Raw genomic sequence first — 18,346 nt, 5'->3', positions numbered from 1 at the left:
TACCAAACTAGAATAAATGGGTTTTAAGGAATCTATTTCACAGCCTCCCAATGTGTTTATGAATCGATTGGGAAATACACAAAACATTAAAGGGGAGCTGCATTTTTGGGGAAGCAGTTGGGAGGGGACACCTTTTAGTTTTTTCAATTGATATTGATATCCGTCACAAAGTGAATCACAGAGATTTCGGAATCGTTACCAGTGCTCAGGCTGTACTGTAGATATTTATCTTAGAGTCTACAGTGCCAGCTTCACAAGAGAATAATGGCCACATCAAAACATGTGTACTGGAATCAGTCGTGTAATACCTCTAAGAAAACAAAGTTAAACAGAATGCAGGCAATGCGTCAGCCACGTATAAGACAGGCTTTTTTGCCTAAGAATGGCATTCCAACTCTAGATACAACAATACTCCTGGCTTTCCCCTACAGCTGCGTGCTCCTGCGTACGGCAGAGTCTTGGTAAAATATTCTCCACTAATTCACTGTGGACTTGTGTAGGGTGTTCTCTGCATAACAAAACTGGTCTCTTCAGCTGATACCACGCAACACAAGTGAGCTGCAGATGTCATAAAACAATACAACACAGCCAGAGCGGCTGACAGAAGAGCAATCAGAGGAATCCACTGCTACAGTACCTGTGCACTTCAGCACACCACCATAACATCACCTGGGTACTGTGGGTACAGAGCTTAGCCATGCCACTTCCTGTGCAAGTCAAGCCTGTGTCTTTTGTTCTCTAGAAATAGAAGGCAAGTCAGTCTGTACTGGGCTGGAGGACTTTCTGCAAGTACCCGAGATGGAACAGTTACATTCAGCAAGAAGTAAACAGTACATTTTCTATTCTGAATATGTCACAACCGACTGGTAATAGTACAAGCAAACAAAAAAAATGATCAAGACACCACAAAATATACTGTGTTATCCAAGCACCATTCCAGTGTGGTTACTGTAGTTAACAGGTTTTGAAAGAAATAAACAAGACTTCTATTACAATGTGTCAATCATGTACATGCTGATTGATGGCTCAGGTCAGCACAGAGCAAACATACTGCACAGAGTTTATTAACACTAGGTCACTGAACACCGTTAATTATTTTGTATCCTTTTTTATATTCAAGCTTTAGATTGGATTTTGAAACTGATCGTATATGCAATCACGCTAATCTGACTGTTTTCCATACAGTCCACATGCAATTGCCATACCTGCAAAAGACATTGCTGTTGTCTCACATGCAAGACGTCAATCATACATTGTAAAGCATTTCAGTAAAAAACCTCATGACCGGACAAGCCCAAAACTTCTGACTGCTCATTCCATTGCTGTCTCTTGTTTTCCATATCATTTCATTGCTGTCTATTGTTTTCTTCTATGTATATGATTTATTTTTGGAAAATAGTGACAGAGTTGTCCTATGCAAGGATACCATTAATGGTTATGTTTCTGTTCAGTTCAGTAGCTAATTCTCCAGTCCATCTCTAGAGGAATTAGAGCTCGCGTTCAGGGGTCTCTCATGGTCCTGTTTGAAAACGCACGCGGAATCGTCTGGACCCAGAGATGCTATCCAGAAGCATTGGCAATGTTCTGTTGCAAGGTTAGCATACAATGCACAGCTGCCAATTCATCAGGTGTGCCATTTAATGTGTCCTGTTATAAATGATCAATGAGCACCACTTACAAGAAGGGTGTTTCCACACATCGAGCCAGTAGCTTTACACATTTCAAATGGATTTCAAACACATAATAAACTGGATTGCCAGTACTGTGGGTTTAGTGGCTGTAACTGAACTAAAAGAACTGTTAACACTAGACTTGTGTCATGAATTGAAAAGCCGAATCGAAAAGCAGCTAGTCTATACGACAACGAGACCTGGGAAGACCATGTGAATGTGGTAAGTAATGATTTACTCAGTCAGTCAACTTGTATTTTTTTTTTTTTTTTTTTTTTTTGACCGGTACGCCGACTGTAAAACTAAAAGTCAATCATTGTAATAATCGCTCAAAACTGTGTTTAAATCAAAACGAAAGGCGTTGTTTCCAACACTGACTCTCCACATACTTTCAATCAATAAGCAAATTATTAGCTAAACCCCAAGTACAGTATCTGAAATAGTGAAATAATTGACACTACTTCCATAGTTTAAAATAGTTCGAGATATCGTTACTATGTTATCAACAGAAATATGCAAAAGTTGAACACGACGTCATTGTTGAGCAGTTGACATTATATTAGACATATGATCTACTCGCCTAGAAAACAAATAAACCACCACATTGATCTTGACATGTAATCAAACTCCAGACATGCCGGGATTGTGCAAACACAACCAGGAATGCCACAAGAAGTCAGCATGAATCATACAAGTGGGCTAGTTCATTTCATCAGCTCAATTACAATGTATTTCTTAACAAAATGCAACGAATTACCCTGCTGAGATTCCGATGAATTAAACACAACACCGACATTCTTTACGAAGAGCTCGACTCGTATTTGATTTCTGCTCCTGTGCAAACGCGAAACCAAGACTAGTGATCCGTCCTCATAGTATCTCGACTACATCAGAAAGCGTGCACGGTAAGATAAGGTATAAGTGGAATAAAAAAAGAGATCCGCTACGTACCTTCATAAACAGCGCCAGGAGGTTCCAGTTTTATGGAGTGAAATTAAAAACAGAAAACAAAAATACAAAAAAAAAAAAAAAAAGTAAACAATTCCAGTTCAATTGAGCTGCTGGAGCCCCGCAGCTACATCATTAAGATCCCGTGTTGAATTCACAGTCACACACATACACCAGACTGCGGGCCTCCGTCCTCTTTTCTCACACGCCTCGAAAAGGCAAACCAGAAACACAACAATATATTCCAAAACTGGGGCCACGAACAAAAGCGACCTCGGGGAGGAGACACCGCTCCTCCGAACACATACGTCGCTTGTTAGTTAAAATCCCTTCTCCTTAAAAAATAAAAATAAAGGCTGGTGGTGAAAATAAAACGCTTCCCACCGTAGTTAGCGTAAGTTACCTAGGCAGTCGAACCAGTCTGCTGCAGCAGCTCCAGCAAGCAACAGCATAGCAACGTAACATGACGCAGCCTCAGCAACGCCGCCAGCGCGCGGGGGAGGCGGGGTGCTCAGAGGGAAATCAGTGGGGAGTGACAGTCGAAGAGGATCGCGGGAGTAGAACACTGACGTAATGTGACATTTTTAAGACACTTAGTATGCTAATAAAAAAGTAAAGGGACAGGGCGAGCTGTGCTTGTGATATGAGACCCCCTGCTAAAATAACTATCTTCTCAATGTTAAAAAAAAACGTAGGTGTTTAAGGTTGGCAACAACGCAACGAACTGATATGAAATGCGTGAATAAGTCAGCTACCCTCACAGTGTGCAAACACAATTAAAAATGACGCACTCGTGTCAAACAAGAGAAAAAACCGCGACAAGACTGAAAGTATAATTAACATACTAAACAGTCCTGGAATGGAATTCATACTTGGTTGTCTATAAAAACTCCAGAACTACCAAATTTGGTGTCTGATGACACTATATGGTAGTGTAGCTGCGGCGTAAGTGGTCCGCAACGGAATAAATGAAGTCAGCTCAGGCTGCAGTTCAATGCAGTTAAAACTACTATTGTTATTGACACTAGAACGCCAGGGAAAAGGACGCTCTTTTTAGCAAAAGGATAAGTAACGCAGTTAGGCAGTGCCAGCAGCACAACACACAACCCCACAAGCTGCTCGCAGACAGCTCCTATATAGAGATCCCCTCGAGCCCTACTGGCTCACACACACAAGGGCATGTTTACAAACACACTGACCAGCTGCTCAGACCCTCGGCCCCGCGCAAGCAGCTGAGTGTCGGAACCGAACACAAAACACAGTGCAGCCCAACACAGACCCCATACAGCTGCACTGTGCCCGGGACACCCCAAGCAGCACGCTAGCACTGCCTAGACACGAAACACGCTTCCACTCACTCACGCAGGATAATAACACACACAAACGGCAGGGGAGACAGACCCGCACACACACACACACACACACACTGTACAGCAATACACAGAAATACAATTCATTATAGGAAAGGTAATATAGCCCCGGTCACCCGCAAGTTCACAGCACACCAAAAGTCCCATTCGGCGGGGCTGTGAGACCTTAAAGCAACCTGTAATAGTGACAGTCTATTTATTGTAAATCGTATTATGTTAGCAAAATGTTTCGTTCTGAAATGTAAATGGGAGGCTTGAAGCCTTCAGTCGTAGCCTTACTCATGTGATAACACTTTTTAAACTAGCATGCACGTACCTCCTTGTTTAAGGTTACAATTTCTTCATCTCCCTAACATGTCATAATGCAATCTGAATGTAATGTATCATCTCCTGGTAATGCCTATTATATTTCTTGTTCATTGTTCTCATGTTCCTTTCCACCATGTCCCTCGTTTGTATTGTAATTTTTGCATTGAAAAAAATAATAATAACTTGGGGGAAAAAAATGTGAAAGTATAAAGGTTGCTTTGAAAGTATTATGATTGCTGCATTGGTGATTCATTATGTGTTCTTTAAGCGCCTCATAATACATGGACATTAATAGACTGTTTCTTCCCGTACATATTGTCGAATTACTACTTACCATCGACCTCATTGAATACATGAATTATTCTTGTTTGTATTACTGACCTTTGTCTTGATCATATCGGATCCTACTCATGATGTACAATGAAAATGACAAAACAAATTTAGACGGGGGAGAAACCAAAAAATAGAAAGCTTAATAATCCTGTTATGCGCGGAGATCCTTAAATATCGACAAATCTCAAGTGAATAGACTATTAGCGCGACAGACGGGTATGAAATCTTACACGTAACAGTTCGTTAGGGCCGCTATTGTTTTCGCGTGTAGTTGAGTGGATTGTCAAAGTTTTACCTAGCTATCATAGGACGATCTCACTGTCACGTTGATAAAGAAAATTAAGTGGGGTTTTCAGTATGAACTGCTGCGCGCCTCCCATGAATTATTTCCATTGGTGCAGGTGGTTCCCCGCTACATCATGTATGTTTCGACCACGTTGTAGACATCGCGGCTGTTCAGTGGAAGCAGCTTTCTTTCTGTTTATTTCTGTTAACCAGTTTATTTTTAGTATCTAGTCAGTTCTTCGCACTACTTCCCCCTTTGCCTGTCTTGTGCTAACAGTTCATCCTCAAGCAGCCCTTTGACTCAGTTGCCTGTTAACAACTTCATGCGCAATATGAATCTCAGCTTCCTCTAATTTTATAAATCAACGGTCTAGACTGTCATCACAGGGACGGCTCTCTGCGCCCCACAACGCGGCTCTTTAAATCACTGTCACAATGCAAGTGCTGAAACACATCACGATAGGTTACCGGTGTAACCCCGGTTCCCTGAAAGAGAAGATCACCGCCAAATTGAATACTTTGGGAAAGTATACCAGAGACGTCGTGAGAGAGAATGAGCGGACAGCATCTGAGGGACATCCCGCTACCGCCATCTAGTGTTGGTGGTGTGAGCGTGCAACCTCAAGGACCCTAGTACCTATTAAAGGCATAGAGGGATCTACGACATTAAGTCGGTAGAACCTGGTAAACGTATGCGGGGTAGTCCAGCTAGCCGCAGTACATATATTGGTCAACGAGGCACCTCTGAAGAGGGCCCATGACGTAGCCACACCTCTGGTAGAGTGCGCGGCCACCCTCCCAGGTGGGGGCAGGCTGGCATTAGTATACACAGTAGAAACCGTGTCCACAATCCAATGGGACAGTCGCTGCTTAGAGAGGGCTTGACCTCGGGTCTGTTCACCATGACAAACAAAAAACTGGTCAGACTGACGCAGCACCCTCGTTCTATTCACATAACCTTTCAATCCCTGAACCGGGCAGAGGGAATTAATCTCCTATCCGACTCCTCCGCGAAGGGAGGGGGATGGAAAGCCTCTAGATCCACTGACTGACTCAAGTGAAACGCTGTAATCACCTTAGGGAGGAAAGCAGGGTTTGTGCGTAACCCTGTTTCCATCGTCCCAAATGCGCATACAGGAACTGTGCACGGACAGTGCCTGTAGCTCACTGACCCGCTTAGCGGAGGTGATAGCTAACAGAAAGGCTGTCTTCATAGAGTGAGATTTCAGCTCTATGGGCTCAAACGGGGCCTTAGTGAGAGCCTCCAGTACCACGTCTAGATTCCATTCAGGGAGGACGTCCTTTATAGAAGGACGTAAGTACCGAGCACCCTTTAGAAAACGGGTCGCCAGAATGTGAGCGCCCGGGGATACTGAGCCGATGGGAACATGGCACGCAGATATGGCTGCTAGGTACACTTTCAACGTAGAGGGGGATTTACCCGCCTCAAGTAGATCTTGCAGAAACTGTAATATACTGTAACTGCTATAGGGCAATACATGGGATCATGACCTCAGGCCATGCACCAGTTTTTAAAATATTTCCACTCCCTTAAGAACCCGTTGAGGTGTCTCAGGTTTAAGATGGGGTGAAGGCTGCTGTCCTTTTTTGGCACCAAGAAATACCTCGAGTAGAACCCCTCTCTTTGAGAGGGTTGTTCTATGAGACGGATAGCTTGTTTCCTGCTGGAACTGTCTCCCTGGGGGCGGGTGCGCTGGGGCCCCACATCTGGCGTTCCCTTGTATTTGTTGCTGGCTCCTTGCCGCGGAGGCCTGGAGGCGGGGCCAGGTCGCTCCGTGGTGCCAAAGGGATCATGATAGTCCGGGTTACCGTGGTAACTGCCGGACACCAATGCCTCACCCTTGCCCGTGCGAAGGGACGCCTCTTGCTCTCTGTGAGCGCACTGTAAGATCTTCTCTACCACTGGTCCAAAGGTGTGGCCAGGAGAGAAAGGCACATCTAATAATGCAGACTTGTCTGCATCTGGGACCCTCGCATCTGGGACCCACAGCCAGAGCTGTCTGCGTGCCACCACCAAGCCTGCCAGGCTTCTGCCCAGGGCTTGCCCTTGGAAGCCCGAGATTTGTAGTAGAGTGCCCAAGACCGCGCATAGCTCTGACGCTAGCAGCTCGGGGAGGGTTACGGAGCGCAGCATACCATCAAGGTAGGCCGTTAAGAGGCCTCCTGTGTTCGCCAGAGGCGCTACCTGCGCTTCAGCTGCGTAAGCCTTCTTACGGTGGGCTTCTTTGATCCTGCGTTGGCCGTTAGGGCAGACAGGATCTTTGGATAGACCTCCTACTGGGGGGGTTCGCACTAGGGCCGCTATGGTGGAGTCTACCAGCAGGAACTGTGCCAGCTCTACCGCCTCTGCTCCCTCTTGCACACACTTCATTGCAGTTTTAAAAATAAATAAATAACTGCGCCCATCCTCCGTTAGGCCTTGGCCTTACTGTTGAGCAACGCCCAGACACTTCACACACAGGGTGTGTTTGTCCTGCTGAGGCATTTTTTTTGCCTGGGCATTAAGCATGCCTCTGGTGCCTTGGCAGACAGGTCATCCTGCTCTTTTGTGTTTAATGAGGACAGTAACACCAAAGCGCTGTGCAGTCTGGTTACACTTTGTTCCATTTTGCATGTGTTTGCTTGTTTCCTATGGCTCTCAAAGGGCTCTGTGGTCCTCAATAAGACTCTTTCAGTCAATAAGGCTGGGGATCTGACCTCTTCACAGAGAATCTCAATTTCAATAGCTTGATATTCAGGAAACTGCTGCTGCTGTGTGTATCTTTAACTGTAGTCCAGTCCAGCTATTTCGATCCCTTATAAGCGTCCCCGTAGTAAAAAGCATAGCACAGTAATACAGCATAGTAAAAACACATGGTAAAGCAAAGAACTAATAGGTATACTATAGCATATTAATAAACTTGGCAGACCAAGGTAAACTGTGGTAAATGCAGTGTAACCATTGAAAAAGAATGTGTGCAAAAATACAGTGCTGTACTTTTACAAGGAATGCAATGGAACAGGCTTTTAAAATACATTCTTTGAATAATACAAGATGGGAGAAAGCATTGTGAACAGAGGAGGACGCTCCTATTTATAGTGGAACAGAATACCGTTAGGGGGATAAAGAGACAGGCAAGTGGATCAGCAAGCCACGTGACGCTGCACTGTTAACACACAGCCAGGTACCAGTCTGACTGGATAGTAAATCTAAATCTGAAAACAGAAATACAAAATAAAACAGCTGCTTATACTGAACAACAGCAATGTCCACAGCGTGCTCATCTAGAGCAGGGGTGTCCAATCACAGTCCTGGAGGGGCACTCCACTGCAGGCTCAACAGGGACAATGAGACAATGAGCTACTTCAGGGTCTGCATGCATGGTTAATTGGTACCATTAAACAAATTAGAACTGGTTGGGACAAAAACCAGGAGTGGAAGGGCCAGCTTTGACCAGCCCTGGTCTAGAGTCTAGAAAATAGCAGGGGAACAACCTGCATCAACGCAAACACTGTTCAAGCGTTCTTTAAATATCCTGAAATCAGCACATATCAAAGCTTTGTGAGCCGGCCCCATTACAAAACGCTGTTTCCATTGCACTTGATGTGCCTAAAGGGGTGATGAGTTTCACTGCCACTCGTTAGTCAGCACCTGGAATGGTAATGCACCCTGGTCTTGATATTAAAGGGATACCTGTACACCACGTTCATTTGCTAATATTGAATTTCTTACCTGTTTGAAATGTTATTATGTGAGTTTGCACAGTGTATTGAAAGTATTTAGCATTGTAGTTGAGTTAGCTGGTTATGTGATGCAGGGGGGCGAAACACGAGAGGAATTAGGTATCTATTGGCAATTCCAGCAGTAGAAGGTTTAAACTTCATTTAGTTTATTTAGTATATTACTGGTAACCTTGGTTATTTATGTAAGTTATAGGGTTTTTAAGAAAATAAACCTCACTTACAACATTTGAATATTGGCATAAGTTAATCCCTTTAACTGTCCTAAAATAATAATATAACTATCTTTCACTGCAATAGTGTTTTTAAAGAAATAGTGTTTACACCACAGGCTTTCCCATTTCCCTCAATGCCTGTACGTGTCTGAAAACAAGACAGCAGGTCGCTGGTAGAGGGCAGACACAGCTAGTCTCTCTCTGTGCCTCGTCCTGTGTTTCTATAGCTCTGTTGATAAAGAGCTGTTTAGTATTCTGTAATAAAACATTGTTTCTGGCTGGGATTCATATTAACCTAATTGTGTCAGTCACTGTGATCAATTGCTGGCAGTCTCCCTGTGTTTCTCTTCTTGCATTGCAGTTCAGTGCTGAATGGAACTGTCAAGGACACAGTGTTTGCATTTGTTTACCAATTATTTGATACCAATTTTATTGCATTTTGCATTCAAATATACGGTACAGTACTGCTGACAGTGCCAGCCTGTGAAAAGGGGAACAAATGCCTATGCATGTCATTCAATCACAATGGAGTGCGACTCCTTTAAGAGAGCTTTAGCGACACCTACTGGCACATTCAATGTCATTGTTATACATCCATAAGAGTATTAAAGAACAAAACTAAGTCTAATCATTTTTCAGAAATATCAGTGAAATAAAACCTTCTCTGATGTTTTCCACACTTAATGACAAAAACCCTATCTCACTGTCTTTAGTATAGTTTCCTTTAGTGCAGAGCAGTTTCACAGACCCACATTAGCACTGATCCTGGACTACAGAACCAGTAACAGCAGGAAGTCCAATATTGGTGCTCAGTGGGCTTTGTTTAAGTAGCAGCATTATCTGTGTGTATCTTTATATATCAATTAGCATGGTATATCTTCTTAGGGTTTACTGAGGTAAATTCATGCAGTTTTTCCAATGCTTATAATGCTATCCATTTACTATAGTTTAATATAGTTATACCACACTTCTAACAAGCTTTTATCATGGTATACTGCAGTAAACCTTCACATGGGAACACCAGAACAGTATCGTTCTTCTGCATTTATCCATCTTTTATTCATCCAAGTTCTTATAATAATATGAATAACTAAACAGACAAGAGTCCGGTTCACTTTTTATACAGTATTTCAGATGTTTTTGTTGCTTTGTGGGTGTTTTGTATATGTTTAAAAATCTAACAAATAATACATGGTATAAAAAGGAATTGTTTGCTTATCACATGCAGTGCTCATGAGAGGTGATGGGGAAGTGCGGAGGCTACACAGAGGGTCGGAGCACGGAGGCTACACAGAGGGTCGGAGCACGGAGGCTACACAGAGGGTCGGTGCGGAGGCTACACAGAGGGTCGGAGCACGGAGGCTACACAGAGGGTCGGAGCACGGAGGCTACACAGAGGGTCGGAGCACGGAGGCTACACAGAGGGTCGGAGCACGGAGGCTACACAGAGGGTCGGAGCACGGAGGCTACACAGAGGGTCGGAGCACGGAGGCTACACAGAGGGTCGGTGCGGAGGCTACACAGAGGGTCGGAGCACGGAGGCTACACAGAGGGTCGGTGCGGAGGCTACACAGAGGGTCGGTGCGGAGGCTACACAGAGGGTCGGTGCGGAGGCTACACAGAGGGTCGGAGCACGGAGGCTACACAGAGGGTCGGAGCACGGAGGCTACACAGAGGGTCGGAGCACGGAGGCTACACAGAGGGTCGGAGCACGGAGGCTACAGAGAGGGTCGGTGCGGAGGCTACACAGAGAGTCGGAGCACGGAGGCTACACAGAGGCTCGGAGCACGGAGGCTACACAGAGGGTCGGAGCACGGAGGCTACACAGAGGGTCGGAGCACGGAGGCTACACAGAGGGTCGGAGCACGGAGGCTACACAGAGGGTCGGAGCACGGAGGCTACACAGAGGGTCGGTGCGGAGGCTACATAGAGGGTTGGAGCACGGAGGCTACACAGAGGGTCGGAGCCGCTGGGGGGAAAGCAGTTTTTATTTTTATTTTTTATAAAGGCTTGGGGAGACAGAAAGATCCACACAAAACCACCAGGCTGTTTAGGATTAAGAAATGCGTTGGCTCGAAGGTAAATGACATTAAAACAACAAAGAATCACCAGAAACTAGAACTCCACAAAAGAGAGGATGTAAAGGAACTGTTAGCGTCTAGTTTCTATTTATAAACATGCAACACCCTTCCCATCTCCGCCCTGTGTGCGGCTGGGCACTGCCCTGCAGCCTGTGCTGTGCTCACCATTGTGCAGCTCTGTGGTTTAATAAGTTGCCTGGTTAAGCTTGTTCTGCTTTCTCATCACTGGTGTCTGAACAGCGGTTAGGTCACATCTTTTAATCTTCTTCAATTACGAGGCCTCTTGTCTTAAGAAATGTTTTGTTGAATAAAGTTCTCGAGACCGTTTAGAGTGACCAATTATTTTTTTTATTTATTTTTCCTCATGTCCAATTATGTTGTTTCTCCTCACCGCAGTGAGTCCCCACACAGCACAGATGTTCTGGGGGCGTGTGAGCGTCCTCCGGTCTCACATGCCTGAAGCCAGAATTGCTTTTACGCCGAGCAATCAAGAGCAGAGGTGGGCGGGGCTACTGATCCCGGAGAACAGAGACCAGCCCTGCCTCTTATCCACTCTGAATGTGCTCGGTGTCTGGCCAGAAGGGTTCGCTGTTGCGTGATGAGGAGAAGCAATCCCTGCTGGTTTCCCATCACCCAGCGTCAGAGCCAATGTGACGCCTCCCTCGGGGTCCCCAGTAAAGTTTGGCCCCTTTGCACTGCCTGGACACAAACTTACGCCTCCCAAGCTGTGTGACTCATCCTGCGCTCCCAGCGGCAGAGCTTTAACTGGATGAGTCACTAGGGGGCCTTTAGCAGCGCAGTTTAACCAATGTTTATAAACAGTCCTTAAGGTTTTGACAAGTGTTTTTATGCACTTTTCAAGATCAGTTGTACGTTTTTCTTTTTTTGTACCATTTCCAAGTCGTGCAAACACAAAGATATTTGAATCACAGAGTGATGTAGTAGGAAGCAGGTTAGAAGCTTATGTCCCTCCAGCTAAAACCTTCTTTTAGGGATGTAAACAAAGGTACTGGACCGTTAACAAGAGTGCATGAAAGAAGTAAACTGTGACAGCACAGAATTGAATTGTACATGCTGTACAAATACTGTACAATTTCACTACCCCTTCCATTCATAAGATTCACATTGTTTTCTTAATTCACGCTATCAAAACTCGTAAACGCTAGATCATTTGTTGACACATTTCTCTTGTTGCACGGCTGGCAGCATCAGATATCTGATCCCAGTTTACAGAACACAATGTACTGGATAACACAATCCCAAACCAGGACTTTGTTTTTCATCCAGAAAGGCTGATTTTCCAAACCTGCATATTTACTACAAAATGATCTTCAACTTCCGGAGGATACAGTAAGTGATCTGTGAGGTTTGGGCAGGGTCTACTGTGTCTAAAGGAAAAGGAAAAACAGCAAATGATGACCACCAGGTGGCATGGTGTTGCTGTCTCATTCATTCATTCACATCTCTATTTAGCTTGACTGTGCTGATCTACCACAATAGAATTTGAGACAGGGCTATAAATAGCAATTGCTAGATGTTACACTACTGTACCATAAGAGGGTTTTACACACCATAGAGTCTATTGAACTGATTTTTAAATATTTTTTAAAAAGGTTTTTTAAATCCGCCACTGTTCTGATGTATTAAACAGAATCCCTTGTATCAATAACCCATTGACATTTAGCCATGTGCTTCACAGAATCGCACAGCAGGACATACACAGCTCCTCATAGTGGTTGCTGTGCGACTGGCCAGGGCTGAATTAGGACAAATAAACACCATCTGGCCCGATCCCTGCAGGACCCTTTAACCTTCTTCAGAGAGCCTCAGCGTGGCAAAGTCATACCCAACAGCATTCCACCTGGTCAGCCAAGTACGCTCAAAATAACACGAATACCCAGGAATCGCAGCTTCGTGCTTTAATGAGAATTATGTTATAAAATGAGAAAAGCTGCTTTATTTATGTGACTACATTCTGTTTCACCCCCCCCACCCCCCCTTCATCCCGAAACACATAATGTATTTCATATGAAAAATTCTGTCTTATAAGGCTGGATTTAAAAAATAATAATATAGAGCGGTGGCTGAGCATTGCATCACATGTGATCCAGAAATGGACATTCAGGTTGAAAAACTAGAAATACGTGTTAGCTTGGTGGCTTGTTCCTTAACACCTTTTGTGCATTTCTAATAAAAACAAATAAATAAAAAAACAAACAAACAAACAAACATCAGTGTGTGTTGTTTTTAAAACTGAAAGTAGACAAAGAATCGCTTGTGTGGAACAATGAGGTTCCACTTACTTGGTGGCTATTAAAATCCACATCTTCCCTGGAAGTCAAGCACATGTTAACTTTTCCTTACTCAATATAAAGGCACATTCATGTGCAATGTTTCTATATGGAAGTCTATAGCATATTTCTTCTCTTACTGCTTCTGCTCTTCTAAAAGGCTGACGATCGCTGCTTTTCTGGATGTGTACGGCGCATGTTTCAATCTGATCCAGTGCGTGGGGAACAAGTTGCCACTCTGGGCGTACATCTCCTCTCCGCTCTTTCCCATCAAAATGCGAAGAATCTTGTTTCTGGACAAAATTTTATCATAAAACTCGACACCGCCTCTGGCGTATGCTTTGGAAATACCGGCTGCCTTTCTGTCTGATCTATAATCGAGCCACTGGCTGACCGCGTCAGACGAGAGAAAGTAACAAGCAGCACCAGAAGCAGCCATGGCTAAGTTCAGAAGCCCACGCAGTACCACAGGACCAGTGTACAGGCTGAAGATTTGCTTGATGGCAACCGCAGAAAAGCAAGTGCCAGCAACGCACACCGGAGCCACCGCTGCATGCAAGACAGGACCCCCGCTTTCCAAACCAACGACCTCTCTCGCAACAGAGAATTTCTGCGCCTCCTGGGAAAAGGTCAAGGCTTCCTTGAGGGACCTGCCAGCGCTGCTGTCCCAGTCCACTTCTTTCCCATTTATCAGGACCACCCTGTTGGTGATCCCTCCTGCATCCTCGGTAGTGCTGTTGAAGTTGGCAGGGATGCCAACATGAGCACCGGCAGGGGTCCAGGGTATCCCAGCTCCCACCGGGTGGAAGCCAAACGCTGCGAATGCACTGTAGCTCTGCGGAGAGCTCACCCCTGCATCCTTCAGGACCTCTTGGAAGGTGCTCTGCAGCTTGTCTGAAAGGCTGACCGGCTCCCCTTTGTGCCAGGCCTGGTAGAGCTTTCTGTAGGTTTCCTTCGGAAACACATGGTATAAAATATTGACAGTGAATATCCCCCCACAAGATGCTGCCAGCAGCCCAGTCCGGTACTTCTGCACAAACAGGGTCAGCTTTCTGTTCAACTGGCCCATCATTTTCAGATGCTGAAAACACTACACAGAGATCTGACCTGTAGACAACAACAAAAACAGCTCATTATGTTGCATATTTATTTCAAGACACATAATTAATATAATCATGGTTTGTATGATCTGCTCACTTCGTGCATGGACCAGACAATAATATGCAATGCTACAGGACTCCAAGCAGATTCCGATTTCTTCCAAACATATAGTGTACAATTCAAGAGCTGTAGGTAATGCCACTGCATCAGAATTACATGCAGACTGTGCTTCTCTGCATTATGCAATGGTAAATATTGTGCAGGTATTATTTCAAAGGTATGAATTTAAAACCCAGGTGGCACTGACATGTGTCTACTGTGAAGTGCACTATTTTCACCATTTATTTCACTGTATTCCATTTGCCTCATACTATTAATAAAATTCATCATCTACTGTATAATCAACGGGCTGTTGACGAGGTTCTGTCCTTGGGGCGAGGCTGATCGATAAATAAAGAAATAAACAAATACAGTACATTAAATGCACGTCACAAATCAATAGTAAAACTATAACCAGAGAGAGAGAGAGAGAGAGAGAGAGAGAGAGAGAGAGAGAGAGAGAGAGAGAGAGAGGGAGAGAGAGGGAGAGAGGCAGCACAGGGTATTCAAAACGTGTCCCAATGACTTTAAAAATGTTAAATAAATTGGATATGAATTACCGGTAAAGTTTCTTTACAATTCAGTTAAATATATAGCGCGACCGTCCTACGAACCTGGCACTGTCGCTTGCACAGCCACGAAACGTAAAGCAGGGTGTTCACAACATGGCCAAAGCACGACAGTCCTAGCCCCGCCTACAAATGCATCCTTGTGTGTAATACGTTATCTTTACTCATCCTTTACAACTCGCGTTAAAGTCAGTTAGGGCTATTCTGATCATCGTTTATGCATGATGTTATTCAGCAGATAATGTTATGAAGACCGGCTTGAGTCAAGCTTGGTTGAGTTGTTGCCTGGATGCATTTTTCATTCTTCACCAGCAGGGGTCACAATTTACATTTTCTTTTTAGCTTTGGATAAAAATTGGCAGCTAGCTTCTGATTTAGATAACCTAATCTGAGCAATCTCTTTTTGGTTTTCACTGATCTTCCCACTCATTTTTTAAGTATTTTTTTTTCTTTGTGACGCAGTCTCCTTTCTCTATTATCATTTGGCAATTGTTTTTATGTATGATATTGTCTATTTTGTTATTGTTAAATATGTCCGAATTCCTGATATGTATTTTTTTTTGTATACAACTGCGAGTCACCCCGGGTAAGGGCGTCTGCTAAGAAATTAATAATAATAATAATAATAATAATAATAATAATAATAATAATAATAATAATAAACAATTTAAAAAGTTATATTACAACGAGTCTGCATGTAGTGGGCTGTTGTCATTGACTGGCCGTCTGTTACACTGAGACTCCTGCTTCTAGTTCTAGGCTCTGGCTAAAGGTTTGTATCTTGAAGTATAGGATAGTACTGCCAGATTCACATAGAACCTGAGAGTACATGTGAATTATTGTGATAAGGATAAGGATAGCTGTTTGGGGGTTTCTTGGTCATTTAATTCAGTGTTAATGTTAAACACTGGAATTGTACACAGTTTCTGTTTCTTTTTAAAAGCCTCACTAAGCAGAGTAGCGCCACAATTGCAATACTAAGGTCAATATATCGATACAGCACCTCACTGCAGTGCTGTGAACCTTTAATGGGCACCGTGATGTCAGAGTAACCTAATTAGTGCAAATTTTGTTTTAAATCAGTAAGAGGGCCGGATTAACCTATATGCAAATTACGCTATAGTGTAGGGGCCCACGCGAGGTCGACGTTTTTGGGACATTTTACAGAAACTGCATTTGAGCGGCCAGGTGCACACACGCAGGAAGAGAGGCGCACGGAAACTTGCTTTCGATTAATTTTGTTTTGTATGACGGCTACGCATTCCTTCTTGATTCTCTTGAGTCTCTCACGCAAGCAGCTTCCTGCTAATGTACAATACCAAATGCTACACACCCTCTACCTCCTGGGAGAGATCTGTCCCTAGTCCTACGTCAGAGGCGTCAGTCTGCAGGATAAAATGTATGAATCAGGCTCGATTTATGCATTCATTTATTTCAGTTTTAGGGCCAATTTAAAAACCTGTCCTGTCTCAAATGTGCACAATATGCCTCTTTACATTTTAGAAACTTTCCTTTTTAATTAGGGGGTTTAGGTCCATATCGTTTGTTTCTCTCTGTGGAAGGGTGTGGGTATTCACTGACACGGGAGACAGAAGAGTGTATTTGACAACACCGCACAGGTGCCCAGTTTAATTGATGACTTTTGTTTTTCTTTATCAAGTGTGTGTTTTAGCCCGCAGAGGGCGCTGTTGTCCGTGGCTTGAATACCAGCGATGGTAGACAGGACCATAGAAATACCCACAGGAAAACAGACCCGCTGATTCACTCACAGGTGCTCTCAAATAATAATAACCAAAGGCGAAATCAAAAAGAGAAAATAAAACACAGTAATCAAAAACTACAAAGAAAAGGTGCTGCGCTCCGACCGTCGCTTTACTGCTCCCTCAGCCCTCCCACCTCTCTGTGTCACTGCCATGACTGACCGGCGGATATTGAAAGGTTGCTGCCCTCTTCCTGCAGCACTGTGAACGCACCAGAAGAGTCAGCACAGATCTCCCCCCGTTACACTCTCCCTTTTATATAATGCGCAGAAATCGTGAAATTAATATTCTTAAGCAGTAAAAATAAAGTATTTCATAATTATTATTTGTATTTTATACCAAAAAAAAAATCACATTAACTAAACTGTACCGCTCTGCTGTGTGCCTGCGTGTAACATTCGCCATGCACATTGTGCTGTGCAGTGATTATGTCATGTGAGAAATTAAATACTACACACTGTACATAAGAAAATGGATGTCTTAAAAATGTGTCTGCAGCAGATCACGTAAAGCTGTATCCAGCAGAAGCTTTACACAGCGATGGAGGTAAGCTCTTCTGTAGGTCCTGCAGCGTTACTGTAGATCACTACCGAGAATCCTCTGTTGACAAGCATTTAGATTCAAGTATTCGCCTAAAGAGAAATCCAAAGCAATACCCAGTCTCAATTTGCCCCTACATAGTGTACACATAATTAATTCAAGTACGAGTTGGCATTTTCCATGGATATGAAGCAGCTATCTGTCTGGCTCAGCTGGTAGATCACCGATTAGCAGGCTAGTGGGTTCAAACCCCATGTTCCCTTTGTTTTCAAAGACTTTGCTCTTTTTGATAGACTCAATTTTACAGAACGGGACAGTGTCAGTGGTCTTGACTTGAGCATACCAATAAGAATATGCTGCCTTAGAAAAGAGGAACACTACTTTTAAAACTGTTTTTAATGTGCATTCGGTAACAGAATGCAGACTGAAGAAGCAGCCCATCACGATCAGATTATGGTAACAGTGCACGGTTCCCCCTACTTACTGGACATGGCAATATAGTTACAGTTAAAAATGAGGTGGCTTTTGTACATCATCCAATTCACAAAGCTTTAACTCGTGAGTTATTTAAAGAATGTTCTTCTAGGTCCGATTGCATGAATATTCACAAGACTGTAGCTGGCTTTAGCATCAGTCTGGAACTGTGTCGTGCTCACATTCAGTTCATCAGAACATTTTTAAATAACCCGCGAGTTCAGCTTCGTGAATCGGTAACGATTTTGATCTAACCAAAGATGAGAACTCAGCAGTGCCACTGAATTTATAACATTATTTAAACAAGTATGTTTGGTTTAAAAAAGAAAAAGGGGGTAGCTGTGTAGCCTTTTCATTGTGTCTCAGTTCCCTTTCATCTGATTGAGCTCACCATTGATTTTCAGTGACTCGGTAGGGTTCATTATGAGTGGTGAGGTACTGTCTACAGAGAGTGTCTGTTATGAACCATGAGTGAGGTACGGTCTACAGGGAGATGTTACAATGTACTGTGTGTATTGTAAGCATATACTGCATTTCACACTGTTGCATATACAGTATGA

General features: G+C 43.8%; 2 protein-coding genes across 4 annotated transcripts in view; both read right to left on the bottom strand.

The window, feature by feature from the left end:
- Positions 1–3,181, bottom strand: part of LOC117426632 (tyrosine-protein phosphatase non-receptor type 4-like) — a 59,243-nt gene extending 56,062 nt beyond the window's left edge. The window contains exon 1 of one of the 2 annotated variants that reach the window (XM_059034072.1): positions 2,622–3,181. Coding sequence is in view for 1 of the 2 variants with exons in the window: in XM_059034071.1 (XP_058890054.1) it covers positions 3,022–3,070 (49 nt within the window). In the remaining variant the exon portion in view is untranslated. The remainder of the gene's footprint in view (positions 1–2,621) is intronic. The other variant, XM_059034071.1, reaches the window with a different exon arrangement.
- Positions 3,182–12,948: 9,767 nt separating this feature from the next.
- LOC117426601 (transmembrane protein 177-like) lies at positions 12,949–15,263 on the bottom strand. 2 transcript variants are annotated; one of them, XM_034044350.3, is made up of 2 exons: positions 15,058–15,263; positions 12,949–14,350 (listed from the first exon to the last, which is right to left on the bottom strand). In XM_034044350.3, exon 2 carries the CDS (start codon positions 14,313–14,315, stop codon positions 13,380–13,382), a length of 936 nt encoding a protein of 311 aa, XP_033900241.3. In that variant the 5' UTR covers positions 14,316–14,350; positions 15,058–15,263; the 3' UTR covers positions 12,949–13,379. The 2 variants fall into 2 exon arrangements, with proteins under 2 accessions (XP_033900241.3, XP_033900240.3); XM_034044349.3 differs by having other exon boundaries at positions 15,004–15,261.
- Positions 15,264–18,346: the final 3,083 nt, after the last annotated feature.

The sequence above is a fragment of the Acipenser ruthenus genome, chromosome 11, assembly GCF_902713425.1.
Source record: "Acipenser ruthenus chromosome 11, fAciRut3.2 maternal haplotype, whole genome shotgun sequence".
Taxonomy (NCBI): Eukaryota; Metazoa; Chordata; class Actinopteri; order Acipenseriformes; family Acipenseridae; genus Acipenser; species Acipenser ruthenus.
This window is presented reverse-complemented; position numbering and strand designations above follow the sequence as displayed.